Source organism: Puma concolor, chromosome B3 (genome assembly GCF_028749965.1).
Source record: "Puma concolor isolate L17-30 chromosome B3, mPumCon1.1.hap2, whole genome shotgun sequence".
NCBI classification, from domain to species: domain Eukaryota; kingdom Metazoa; phylum Chordata; class Mammalia; order Carnivora; family Felidae; genus Puma; species Puma concolor.
This window is the reverse complement of record NC_141672.1, coordinates 120,216,441-120,230,918: the sequence shown is the minus strand read 5'-3', so window position 1 is coordinate 120,230,918 and position 14,478 is coordinate 120,216,441. Positions and strand designations below refer to the sequence as shown.

At 40.6% G+C, this 14,478-nt stretch overlaps 1 protein-coding gene across 7 annotated transcripts in view; it reads right to left on the bottom strand.

Moving 5' to 3' along the window:
• The window catches only part of LOC112855508 (uncharacterized), a 167,898-nt gene extending 158,276 nt beyond the window's left edge, over positions 1 to 9,622 (bottom strand). For 6 of the 7 annotated variants that reach the window (XM_086711293.1, XM_086711295.1, XM_086711297.1 and 3 more), the window contains exons 1-3: positions 8,978 to 9,620; positions 6,416 to 6,477; positions 3,186 to 3,278 (exon numbers count right to left, since the gene is read on the bottom strand). In XM_086711293.1, the coding sequence (XP_086567419.1) occupies positions 3,267 to 3,278; positions 6,416 to 6,477; positions 8,978 to 9,473 (570 nt within the window). In that variant the 5' untranslated portion in view covers positions 9,474 to 9,620 and the 3' untranslated portion in view covers positions 3,186 to 3,266. Of the gene's footprint in view, positions 1 to 3,185; positions 3,279 to 6,415; positions 6,478 to 8,977 lie in introns of all 7 variants that reach the window. The other variant, XM_086711298.1, reaches the window with a different exon arrangement.
• Between the last annotated feature and the right edge of the window lie 4,856 nt (positions 9,623 to 14,478).

Here is a 14,478-nt window from a genome sequence, read left to right as displayed (position 1 = left end):
ATTATGTATTATACATAATATATGTATAAGTGTAAGTATATATACAAAGGTATGTAGTATAAGGGTTAAGGGCATGGATTCTGGAACCAGAGACATAGAATGCAAATCCCAGTTCCACACTGAAGCATTCCACCACAGAATAAGTGTGTGACACTGGGTAAAATCTTTGCACCCAATTTCCTCACCTATACGAGGCAGCTTGAGGCAGAATAATAGTGCTTACTTCAAAGAGTTTTCTGAATAGAAAATGAATCTATACATGTAAAGTGCCTGGCACATAAGAAACAGTCAACAAATGTTAACTATCATTACTCTTTTTTTTTCAGTTTATTTATTTATTTGAGGGGAAAGGCACAGAGAGGAAGAGGGAGAATCCCAGTCTCCATGCTGTCAGCACAGAGCCCCACGTGAGCCTCAATTCCACAAACCATGAGATTATGACCTGAGCCAAAATCAAGAGTCGGACACTAAACCCACTGAGCCACCCAGGTATCCCAGCTATCATTACTCTTAATGGGAAAACCTAAATAGTGCATGGCTGCATTTTACGCAAATAGGAAATGATTTGATAATATTCGTTTTATATATAAAATTCGAAATAACACAGATTCTCCCAAATTAATAATTCATCAAGAATTACAGTTTCAAAGCTGACTGGTGAGTGATTTAAAAAACTTTCAAGGGGCACCTGAGTAACTTGGTTGAGCATCCCACTCTTGATATTGTGTCAGGTCATGATCCCAGGATTGTGAGATCTCCCTCCCTCTGCCCCCTCCCTCACTTGTGCACTCTAAAAAAGTAAAATAAAATAACTCTTTTAAGCTACTGCCATGTGGCCATAGCAAACTTTCCATTCTTTGCTGCTAAGAATAGTCTTGAATTATCCAGGTCTCCTACAAAATGCTACAGCTCTACAGAGATATAAAGAAGATAAAAATCATAGCTTTCCAACCCAACCCCTTAGTGTTATCCCTAGTACCCTAGCCTTTCTAAAGGTTTCCTATGGCTTTGAAGACTAGACACTCTACAATCAACATCCAAACAGAGTTAAGTCTCTGAACACTGTCCCAGGAAAACTCTTCTTGAAATAAATGGTCAGTCAGCCTAGTGATTTTTCACATGTATGTGCCCTTCTCAGGCCTGGAATAATTACTATCTTCTCCCATTTTCCTCAGTATACATAACTGGTCATCTTTAATATTTTCTTGCTCATAAAGAAATATTCTCTTAATGGCCCTGATTTTCCTCTAACATGTGCCTACTTTTCTCTTTAACTCAAATACTACCTTCATTTCTGTTTTAGTCACCTCCATCAGCATGTTGTTTTTCCTTTTGCCTCTGACCATCACATCTTCACACTCAACCCCCCTAAATCACACTCACTCCAATTCTTCGACTTCTCAAGCCATTCTTAACTCTCCATCCCATTCCCCATCGACTAGAGTCCATTTCTTTTTTTTTTTTAATTTTTTAATGTTTATTTTATTTTTTTTTTTTTTTAATTTTTTTTTTCAACGTTTTTTTTATTTATTTTTGGGACAGAGAGAGACAGAGCATGAACGGGGGAGGGGCAGAGAGAGAGGGAGACACAGAATCGGAAACAGGCTCCAGGCTCCGAGCCATCCGCCCAGAGCCTGATGCGGGGCTCGAACTCACGGACCGCGAGATCGTGACCTGGCTGAAGCCGGACGCTTAACCGACTGCGCCACCCAGGCGCCCCTAATGTTTATTTATTGAGAGAGAGAGAGAGAGAAGAGAGCATGAGCAGGGAGGGGCAGAGAGAGCAGGAGACACAGAATCTGAAGCAGACTCTAGCCTCTGATAATGTCAGCACAGAGCCTGATGAGGGGCCTGAACCCACAAGCTGTGAGATCATGAACTAAGCCAAAGTCAGACACTTAACCAACTGAGCCACCCAGGTGCCCCTAGAGTCCATTTCTCTAAGGATAAACTCTTTTTATCCTAAGTTTATTTTTTACTTCTCTGCAGTTCATTTTTAATAAAAATCTGGTTTTCCTTTAACTCACAAGGTGCATTTTCCAATATAACTATTTAGTCCTTACTTTCCCCTGTTTCTCGGAATCAATGGAAAGAAGTGAGAACAGTCTTGTCTTTGTTCCCAAATGCCATTTTCAGATTATCCCACCGTGGTCCACTTATTGTTTGACATTGCCACCTTATCGCACATTTCAGAGAGCAGTCCTCAACAATCCTGAACACACTCATCTTTAAATTTATCCTCCCATCCTTCTCTTGAGTCTTGATAAAAGTGATTCATTAAGAGTCCATAATTCCATTTCTGTCAGTGTTAATATATATTCATATATGAAACAGAAAAATTAAACATGTTAATAAAGGTCACATGGCCAACAATGGAACTGAATAAAATATATGACTATTTCTGGGCTCATAAAATAACTTTATAACTTTCCATGATACTCCTGAAGTCAAGTTCTATAAATTTACATATTCTATCATTAGAAATATACCATGTTAGCTACTGCCTTAGACATAAATCACTGTGTTTTTCAAAATCAACCATAGCATCATAAAATTAGATGGATGTATAAGTGGATTAGATGGATGTATAAGCTATTCTTGGCAGATGATCAGGCTACTTAGACCTTTTATAAAGCAGATTCTACAATTTCCTAACATAAATCCTTCTAATCTTAAACATCTTAATTTCAAAATCTTTGATTTTTCTAATGTAAATTTATCCTGCTGTGTTTCCCCTAAGGAGATGGGAAAAGGACAGGTACCATTCTCAGTATGACAATATCTTACCTGCTTGAAAAGTATGATTACCTCTTAGGCTTTGTTTTCTAAGCTCAACAACTTGGACTATTTTCCAGACTCCTATTCTCCAAAACTTTCTTAACCTTCTTTAGTTCTACCCGTATTATTTTTAAATCACAAAGACCAGACTTAGATTTAGCCAGTTTACAGAACTTTGTTGTCTGTAATGCTTTTATAGTTAATACATAATTGAACAGGATTCTACATGTACAGGCTTCTGAAATGAGACTCCAGCTTCCATAAATTAAAAGTTACAGAACTTCCATACTGTGGAGTCTACCTTATTGTCTCTTAGTTAATTTAAACCCATAATCTATGGTTACAGTTGACAAATCATGGCTATATGTATGGTTCCAAAACATTAGAAAGAATTAACAAATACTTACCTGATTTGTCCTTGGGTGAAACTTTTTTCCTCCTAGATTGCAGAGTAGAGAGGCAACTGGCTCTCACTTTATAGTTCACCTCTATTTCTTCTGCTTTGATAGAAATTATGGCAGCCATAAAGAAACATAAAAATGGGAAATATTTTACGTAACAATTTTAGTAACATATGAAGAGAAGGAAAGTAGAATCTGTTTACCAATTTCATATGAGCCTTTCTTTTACCTAGTGATACCCTAGCAGAAATTTTACTTTGTTAATATATTTAATTTCTCCTCCTTCCCCAACCTTTTTTTTTTAAGCCACAGGAAAACTATTCATTATTAAATACAAGGCTAAAAGTTGGATTAAGAGGGAAATAGAATTTTATTAAAAGGGTATTGAATGGGGGAATGCCCTTTCAAGCAGGGAGTTCTGGGGGATGGCAAGGAATTATATTTCTTTTATTATAAAAGTTATTTTTTGTATCATGTCTCTACCAAGAAAAAATATTATGCATAGAGAGTTCATAAGAATTGTCATTTCAATAAGGTAGTAACCTTCATGAAAAAGGAGGAAAGTGGCATACAGTATCATCTGTCTTCCTCTTTCAAACTCCCATGCCCCAAAAGGCTTTACTTTATATGGCACTGAGAAGATAAAGGCAGTGGCTCACAAGACCTTAATTATATAAAAGTAGCATATATGAATAACATAAGTTTTTATAACAAGCCAATTTTTGGAATGCACAATCCCAAAGAAGTTTATGCTCCTTCTGTAGTCCTACAAATAATGAACATAAAAGTTTTATTAATAGTGTAATTTTGTAACTGCAAAACATCAAAAACTCATTGAGGCACAATTTGATGTATACATGTGAGTCACTTGAGGCACTGGGGTTGAACATGGGGTCTCTGAATCAGGATCTTGGTTCCTGAACCTACTAGCTATGTGATCTTGAGCAAGTTACTTAATCCCTTTGTACCTCAGTTTTCTCATCTATAACTATACCTTCCTAATAGGGGCTGTTTTAAGAAAAATAGGATTCCATCAATAAACACATAGTCATGTGCTTGCTAAGTTTTAAAATAGAGCAATCTTACTATAGTTGGAATATAGGATCATTTTCCTTATATACATATTCATTATATACACATACATATTCATTATATACATATATATTCATTATACACACACACACATATAATATATATATACACTGATATTCCATTTTGACACATGAATTATGTAACCAAAAGAACAGTTTCCTCATGAAGAACAAGTAAAGTTCCAAATATTAAGCTTATAGTAAAGCTCAATTCATTTGAATACCATCCACTTTGTGATCATTTTAGCCCAATGGTATATTCAGAACATGACATACAGAGGGGGTTTGCCTTTAACACCTCCTCTCCTATGTGACAAAATTATTTCAAGTAATGATCATGAAATGAAACAAATAATATCCAGGAAAGAAACAGATCATGAAATTCTTTTATTCAACTCCACGTCTATGCCAATATAAGTATTATAGTACCCCCAAAAAAGTAATGGAATTAATGTTTTGAAAAAAGGAAAAACTTAAACCTACATATTGGTTTGTTGACATACTAAATAAAAACATTACACCTCCTAGTCTCTTGATTTGTTCTTTAGTTTTAAAGCAAATATTAACAAAAAGAATAATTTTCAAAGTGAAAAATATTCTGATTCAATTATTTAAAAGAATGATTTCACATATGAACTAAAATGTGTACTTACCAACCCAAAATATTACACCATCAAGTTTGCACTTTGTTTTACTCTTGAGTTTACCATACAAATGAAAACTGTAACTGGTCACACAGAGTAACAACACTGAAGCAATCATTTTCTGTTTCTTCATCCTTATAATCACTGTGCTACCACTGTTTATTAATAATTAAGAATTATTTAAGTGAGAGATATAGACCAAAGGAGTTGTAGACATGAACTGTGCCCAAAGCTCTGAATTACCCTGAACTGTTATGAATCTACTTGGGGAAATACCCATATAGATGAGTCTATGTTTACTGAAGGCCAACTGTATAACTGGGAGTTCTGTGAATTAACTTCCATGTAAAATATAGTTATTAAATGGTAATTAAAATGTGCTTACAGCTTATATATACATTATTAAAACTAACTAGAGAAATTGTTTAGAACTTAGACTGATAGATTTTTATCACCGACATTGTTTAGAATTTCTGATACATAAAAATTACCAGTAATAAGAAGTAGACAAACTTTTAGTGGGTTTGTGATAGTTTAGATTTTCTAAGGACAATGAGAATTACTACTGCCTACACCCAAGGTGATGCCCTTTTTGCCCCACTCTCTGAATGCCACTGCTCAAGGTTGAATCTACCATCAAGGTACTATCCTTGAAGATGGGTTTGCTGAATTATATTTAACCTACTTGTAAGAAAACCTTTTTAATAGGAATTTTTAATTTTTTTAATGTTTATTTGGTTTTGAGACACACAGAGAGAAAGACAGAGCACAGGATGGGGAGGGGCAGAGAGAGAGGGAAACATAGAATCTGAAGCAGTCTCCAGGCTCTGATATGTCAGCACAGAGCCCAATGTGGGGCTCGAACCCACCAACGGTGAGATCATGACCTGAGCCGAAGTCGGACACTTAACAAACTGAGCCACCCAGGCGCCCCTAATAAGAATGTTAATTGAAGACCTACTGCGTTTATGGTAGTATGCTTTGTGTTTTATCCACACAAGACTGTATGCACATGAATTTTGCTGATTTTAATTCAATCATATTTATTCATTAAAGCCATCTCAGCAGGATTTTTTAAGAGCTCTTTTGTTAGCACTTATTGTCTATACTTAAATGTTTAAAAAAGTACCAAAGTCACATGTATTCCATTTTTCAGGATTCTCACTAACTCAGATTGCCTTCTCCCTGTGTGTTCCAAATAAATGAAGACGCATCATAAACCAACATTTAAAAAAGGTTTTAAAACAGATACATAAACATTAACAATTTAAGATCTCCTGGTATTAAATTTCACAAATCATGTGGCATCAGATTTATATGTTCCATTTTTACAAGCAACTACTTCAAGAGAACAAATTTTAACCCTGATATCAATCTTTTTTCAGATATTCATAATCTGCCCTCTCATAATCTTACAGCGGCATACATGCACAAACTTTCTGATTATGTGATTCTAGTACTCTTGAAAGAGTCTTTTTAACTTAAAGAAAATCGGACTTACCTCAAAAGACATTTTGGTATGGGATATTATGCCAATTACAACCACATTAAAACCGGGTATATCTGGCAAGAAAGTGACATACAAGGCTTAAACCCAGTTAATTCCTTCCACTCCTGCTTGATAACCCCATTTTCCTATGGCTGGGGGGCTCCCTCACCCACAAAATTCCCTCTGGTTAGTTACCTAGTCTTCTGAAGCATACCTGTTCTGTTTAAACACTTAAACAGTTAAACTGCCCCTGGGGCAGTTAAAAATAAAAATCACATGCCACTTTCCTGCAGATTAGATTTTAATGGATTTGAGGTAAGGCTCCAGAATCTGATTTTAAACAAGAGTCCCCAAGTGATTCTTGTAGGCAAGTTTAAGAACAAGCTAAAGAGGCCTGCCAGAGCTGTTCAGTTCCTCTAAACTGATCAGCCTCAAGGGCTAGTCCTCCTCTGGGTGTTAGGGGTATCTGAAAACAAGAACAGGACAAGTTTGGAGAAAGCAGAACGCCATCTTGTCTACCTATCTCTGTTTTCAACACCCAGTATAATTTACCTAAAGGGGCAAAGATTTTAATTTGGAGTATGTGCTGTGAAGTAGGATACCACCAGGGGTCAGCATAGAGCTGACAAATTATAGGTGTTCAGGGATTTTTGACTTCACACTACCACCTAAAATGGTTGCACCTACATTTTCCATAAACTCAGATTACCAAAAAACGGGGGGTGGGGGGGGGGAGTTGGGGCACCACACTTAGAAGATACAGGTAAAAGATGTTAGTACGCAATTTCTACATAGTTTTCTCATTCTCTGTCTTTATGAACAGCCATGTAGACAGAAAGTTCCCTTGAAGTAGCATTGTACCTGGAACCAAAAATTGTATTAGACTACAAAGACTCCAGGTAACTAAAGTGATGTTCCAATTTGTCTGTAAATTTCAAAATACTTGTCCTACTCTTTTAACTAGCATTGTAACTGGGTGCTTTTCAACTGTATTAATCAAATCTTTAAAGTTCTACTAAGTGGGGGAAAACTAGAGTGGATAACAATGTTGGCCAACTATGCTAACGCTTTTTTTTTTTTTTACACCTTTTTTTGAGTGTAATTAAAATGCTTCCACCCCGTCAGAAAACTATACTCCCCTCACCCCCATTTCATCCATCCTCCCAAGATTTCTTGACACATCCCCACTTTCTCCCTTCCAGTCCACATTTCTTTCTTCTGGAAATGTAGAAGAAAAATTCTCTGGCAACCCAGGTAGCTTCTACAAATATCACCTCCAAGACTTTTTTTCCCTCTGAAATTGCACCATTAGGGTAAGAAACACAGATGAGGGGTGGCCTGAAAAAGAAATTTTACCTATTCCCAGCTTGCCAAATTAGATACTCACACCCTACCCAGACATTCCTGAGTCTGAGAAGAGCATGATGCAGCCCCTGGGGCAACTCCTTGACCTAGGTTTTTACTCTTTCAACTCCACAATTTTCATCTTTTAGCTAGGAAAGCAGAAGGGGAGGAGGAAGCAAGAATGACAAAAACACTCCTGGGAGGCCAAATGGGCCTAAACAAAACCAAAATCTGCTTCAGAAGAGGTAGGAGATCCAGAAAATAAGGTTGTCTGCAGAGCCAAAGGCTACACTGACGTGTCCTAGAAAGGAAGATTTCCAAACTTTTCAAGTATCTTAACAAAAATGTCAGGACCCCATAGGAAAATGGCTGTATTTTTGGCATGAGTTGATACAGACTACAAATAAAAGCTATGAATCCGATAAGCTGCCATAGAGACCATGTTCCACTGCTCACGGCACCTGCAGACATTAGACTCGTGCATGTATATGCGAGGACTCTTTTAACCTACAGAGAAAAACTGTGGTTGCATCCAGAATCCTCACCTACTCCACTTACCCACCTGCTAACCAAGAACTATGGTCCTAGAACTCAATGAGGTCAGTATCATCTCCAAGGGGTGAAATCTTACTATATGTATAAGATTCAGCTACACTTAACTGTAAATAACTATACAGTTTATCAATCATATTTGAATTTCATGTGGGGGTGCGGCGATTCGTGAGCAAAATGTCTAAATGTCTTAAGAGGACGATAATGGATAGGGAAAAAAAGGTTGAGAAACACTGCCCTACAAGGGTCCTGGGCTGAGACTATCCAATGAGGCTTCTGCTAGGTATTTTTATCCCAAGACAGCACATGGAGGGTCAGGGGTTTCTGATTCTGTTACGACCTTGGCCAGAAAGAGGTGGTTTTCCCCTGGGTGGCCTCAAAACGTAGAGGGTAATGCCTGCCATTCGCTCCCTCACCGAGTGCCATGTGCGGATGTAACGAAAAACCGGCAAAGAGCTCGGGAAACTGCAAAGCGCTGCACCAAAGCCAAAGGAGGTTTCTTAGCTTGATCTTACGAAATCCCCCAGGCGGGGCCCTACCGGCCAGCGCACTTGTTGCTTCCCCGAGGCGCCCCGCCCGCCTCCAGCTCAGATCTTCCCTTCGCTACCCCCTCCTCTCCTCCACACATGCACACGCGCCCCCACCCCGCCCCCCGACTCGGCCGCGCGACCCCCTCACCCACGCCACGACGCCGGCGCGCTGCGTTCGGGCCCTGGTGGCTGCCTAGCCCCCGCCCCCTGCCCGGCTGCAGCCGCCAGCCGGACCCGCCGAGACTGCTGTTTCCTAGACAGCCGCGCCGCCGCTCCGCAGCCGCCGGGGGCGCGCGCGCGGACGGCGGGAGGCGAGGGCGCAGGCGCGAGCCCGGGTAAGCCGCCGGAGCGAGACCGCGCGCGCGCCCCCGAGCGCGGTGGGCGGAGGAGCCCAGGGAGCGGCAGAGCCGCGAGGGGGCGGGGGGGCGGACAGGGGAGCCCCGGGAGCGCGAGCTGCGGCCGGCACCGCTGCAGAGCCAAGCGAATCCCGAGCCCAGGCAGCAGGTATGTGTCCTCGAAGCCGGCCGTGGCCGGGGCTTCCCCGCCTCGGTGTCCGGGTCCTGTGGCCGGGCCGGAGGTAGGGGCCAGTCGAGGTTTGCAGGATGCGTGTCCGGGAGGGCTGGGATCTCACCGCTGACCTTCATCCCCGCTCGCCAGGGGAGCAAGAGGAGGGTGCGTGGGGCAACCCAGGACTTCAGTGCCAGCCTGGGAATCTGCTTCTCGTCACATGCTCCTTATTTATTTTTGCAAACTGCTCTGGTTCGGGTCCAGCTGCAGATGTTTTACCTCCCATTCTTTGCCTCCGTGTGCCATCTTGCATTTATTAATAAAACATGCAAGCTGGGGTGTGGGGGGGTGGATTGCTGCTGGGGGAATCCCATTGCAGTATGGGATGAGTGGCGCCTATTTTCGGTTTTCAGGCGTGGTATTGAAGTGGAAATCCCACACCCTGGGCATTTGTGGCTTGGTTGGTCGTGACCACTTCCTACTGGGCTTCCCCCATTTGTCTGGAGGCGCTACAGCGGCAGGATGGGCTGTCAGGAAAGGATGGTGGGTTTTCACCGTCAGGCCAGAATCCCCTTCAGGGGACAGGTGCAACCTAGGGCATACAGTTCCCTGCTTGCTAACTTGCCAAGGAGGCTTAAACCCCGAAAATTGTTTCCCTTGGTTGCCAAGAGGAGGCCTTGAACAGAACCCTCCAGACTTGCATACTCAAACTCATTAAGGTTTTGCATCTGAAGATGACTAAAGCTTGCCACCTGTTGGAAGTCAGACCCCATGAAATCTTCCATAATTTAGCCCACCAATCCTTGCTTCAGTCACTAATACCTAGCGATAAGCCCATATTGGTTCTTCCTATCTTATTTAATACTGCTTGGCTTTTGTTTCTTTTAAAATAAAACCTCTGATATGATGCTCCATATGTTATAAATTACATGTTTGTTTATATTCCATAAACTTAATAACATCATATCCTAGAAACTAAATTTCTTTAGTGTGTATGTTACCTATTTCCTAGCTTCTCACCTTGCTTCAAGCATCAGTCGGAAAAGCGGGATATATGTTTTCACTGTGGTAAAAAGAATAGTAAAAACTAGAAGCGTAGAATATAAATGGTTATCACAAGACATTGGGATATGGCAGTAGAACTAATAGCTTGTAAAATATAGTCTGTGTGCCATATCTAATCATGAGGACACATTCTTAAATGCTCATATGTGCCAGGTACTGAGCTAAAGGCTGTTTGTGCACAATCTCATTTGGTCCTTAAAACAAACCTATTATCTGCATGTTGAAGATGAAGAAGCTAAGACTAAGAAAGGTTAGCTAACTTGCCCAAGGTCACACAGAGCCACGATAAAGGTGCACACTCAAAAGCATGTAATTGCTGGAGGTGGAGGGGTATTGGAAGGAACCTTTAACCCTGGTGCTGCTGCTGCATCTACATTTGCATTTAGATCAAGCTTATGCATGAGCATACATGCTTGGATCCGATTTTCCATTTCATAGATTCCACATCAGTCTTTGCAGCTTTCCAGTAAGAGAAACTGTTGTTTCAGAATGGGTCTGTGGAATTTTTTGAGGTGGCACTGAGCCTATAAAAAATGGTGTCTTAAACATGCTTCCATTTAACTCTCTCAAACAAGCAGTTAAGTTCAAAAAGTTGTTTCCCTTCAGATTTAAATCTGTAAAATGTATATGCATCAGATAGAATGAGTCACTCATGTTTTTCATTATTGCATCCCACTCCAGTCTTGCCACCCTGCACACTGGATTCTGGTCTCACTGCTAGTCATAAGAACAACATTACCTATCACACTTGTATGTGAGTGTCTTAATGGGGTGAAGGAATCCATACCAGTCACGGACCATAATCCAGTCTCTGCGATTGTAGCAGTTATTCATTTGAAAATCTTAGTATCTGTGCATTCAGCTATGGATGTCTACTTAATCATTTTTTGCAAGCGCATTATTATAATGCAAATATTGGATTTTGCTACACATTCCTAGTAGTTCTCCATAGACTTAGAAATTGCTATAGTTGCATCAATGGAAAAAGCACTCTATGGGGCTACAAACTTTTATATTCAGGTCACATATTTAAGATGGTCGTGAAAAAGGTATAGGTAAATATAAGGGATTATTTGAAAATGATATCCCATGGAAGTTACAAGTTTGTAATCACAAATTGGTGACTGATACTAGGTAGGAAATATAAGACTATCTTGTAAATTTTCTTCCTTGGACAATATGACTGGTTTTAGAACACCGTATTCTTTTTTCATTATACTGTGTTGTGTTGACAGTAAAGGAGTTTGTGTAGCCATTTTGCCTCATGGAAAACATTCAATTGTGGAAGAGCACATTCCCTAGTGCTTATGGAAATGCTGAGATGGAGTCTTCCCACCCTGGGGATTTCCAGTCTATGCTTCAGATAAACTCAAGTTGAGTCCTGGTGTTACTGGGGAAGCAGCAGAAAGTAAAGAGAGGTGTTGTTTGATTTCTGGAGAGGAAATGGGTTTTCCTATGTAGAGCATCACTATCTTCTTCAGTAAGAAATCTCATAATTAAAAAGCATCCAAGGGGCACCTAGGTAGCTCAGTCAGTTGAGCATCCGACTTCAGCTCAGATCATGATCTCCCGGTTGGTGAGTTTGAGCCTTGTGTTGGGGTTTGTGCTGACAGCTCAAGCCTGGAGCCCACTTCAGATTCTATGTCTCCCTCTCTCTCTGCCCCTCCCCCATTCATGGTCAGTCTCTCTGTCTCTCCCAAAAATAAATAACATTAAAAAAAAGTTAAACTAGGAAAAACTGTATGGTCAACTATGGATGCTTAAGCATTATTTTTTCCTCTCACCAAGTGTCTTTTTGGGGTTTTTTGGAGGTGAGAACAACTAAAATTTTGCCAAGCTATGGCTAGCATGCATTGCAATGACTGATTGTAATGCACATTTTAATGTATCATTGAGTAAGACACTGGAAACTGGCTTATTTGTCTTTCTTTGCCCTTGTAAACTACTTAGTTGTGAAATGTGTTTTTTGTTATAGTATTCTTAATTTAGTATTCTTTAAAATGATATTTTTTTCAGGGTCAACAATCTTGAGTCATAAAAGAAGTTCACAGCTTATTTTAAAGATACTTTATTTTCATCAGTCTCTTTTTCTCCCCTTGGTGGCAGCCATTTTAAAAGTTTTAATTTTATTAAGAAAATGGTTCACAATCCATAAGTTAATCCATTCCGTTTCCAAACTGGACCAGAGTTCACAGTTGCTGGCCAGGCACACCCACCATAAGACCCACCATAAGACCTTCACCCACCATAAGACCTGTAGTTCAGGTCTGATCTGTGAACCCTCTAGCTCCCTTTGGCCTTATTTGTACCCAGTTTCCCCACATAGAAGGTGTAAGAGTTCCTAAAGTTAGGTCACACCAGGCAGCCTTGCTTGGGTAAGCAAGATGGAATGGTGGCTACTCAATAGGAGAGGGCCAGGAAATCACTTCTTCTGCATCAACACTAGCCTATATTGTGATTTCTGCTTGCAAATGTAGTATGTATTCATTGTAAAATGTCAAGCATTACATAAATATAGAAGATAGAAGATCAATGATTAGAATCTTTAGTAATCTTACTCCTCAGCAATAGTCAGCATTAATAGTTAGGTGTGAATTCTAGATTTTTGAATGTGGATACTAAAATATTACTGTTTGCCAACGGTACTATATACATAGATGCATACTGGTTTGCAGGGTTTTTTTTTTCTTTTTTGTACTCCTAGAGACCGTTGAATGGCATAGTTCTAGACATGTTTGCTCAACCACAATGAGAGCTAGATGAAAGGAACCCTGTAACCAGGAGAAGAGGCAAGGGACTAATGTGTGGTGGGTAGGAACTGGGCACAATCTGTGTCCTATGATAGATTTACATTCTGTATCTCCTTTAACCCTTTACAGTTATCCTTTGTGGTTAACTGTATAGGTGTGGAGACAGGGGAGTCCAAGGTACAGGAGATTTAAGGAGCCAAGCTAAGTTCAAGCCCAGATCAGTGTGGCTCAAACTCAGGGCTTTTTCAGAATACAGAATGAATAGCACTCTGCCTGTGCCCATCCACACTGACCTCCTTGCTGTTCCCCCTACCTCATAGCCTTAGCATTAGTGGTTCCCTGTCCTGGAATGTCCTTCCCACAGATATCTGATTGGTTTGCTCCCTCACCTCCTTTTGGCTTTGCTTGAAATCTGACTACTCCTTTAAAATGAAGCACTCAGGGCACCTGGGTGGCTCAGTTGGTTGGGCTTCCAACTTCAGCTCAGGTCATGATCTCACAGTCTGTGAGTTCAAGCCCTGCGTCAGGCTCTGCACTGACAACAGCTCAGAGCCTGGAGCCTGCTTCAGATTCTGTCTCCCTGTCTCTCTGCCACTCCCCAGCTCACACTCTGTCTCTTTCTCAAAAATAAAATAAAATCATAAAAAAAAAAATAAAATGAAGCACTCTCCAATGAGCATTCTTAGCTCTCCTCCCTGCTTTGTTTTCATTCATAGCCCCTCCTAATTTACCATATAAATTGGTTATTTTGTTTATTGCCCATCTCCCCCACCCCCAGCCCCACCCCCACCCCGGGCATGAAGGCTCTAGAACACAGGGATTTTATCTATTTTGTTTACTTCCCGAACCCTGATGTTAAGGAAAAGAACTGACAAGTCACTGTGGCATCCTTGAATCTTTCCAGCCTTCCACTCTTCTTGTTTCTGTTAGCCCTTACACTTCCATGTAGTGAGCAGTGGGGAACAGCAAGGGAAGTAGAGAAGAATCAGGAGAGATCTCATCTTACTCTTAGGTGGGTGTCTGGGAGAGAGGAACCTCCCAGGTAGACTCAGGAAAATGGAAAGAAAGTTGCCTGAGGGTTGGATGTGTGACAAGGTAGCAGGAAGTACAGGGGGAGATGGCCAGAGAGGAAGAGGAGACCTGTGTAGTTTCCCCTCTATTTGGCATACATAATGTTTTTTGAAGACTTCCAAAGAAGGAGACACCAGATTCCATCAACTTTCCTAGTGGCCTGAGTTAACTAGAAAGGAAGAAGAATCTACACACAGGCAGATTAATCACTGCATTACCGTCATCAGCCTGTTGCATTTTTTAAAGATTAAATACC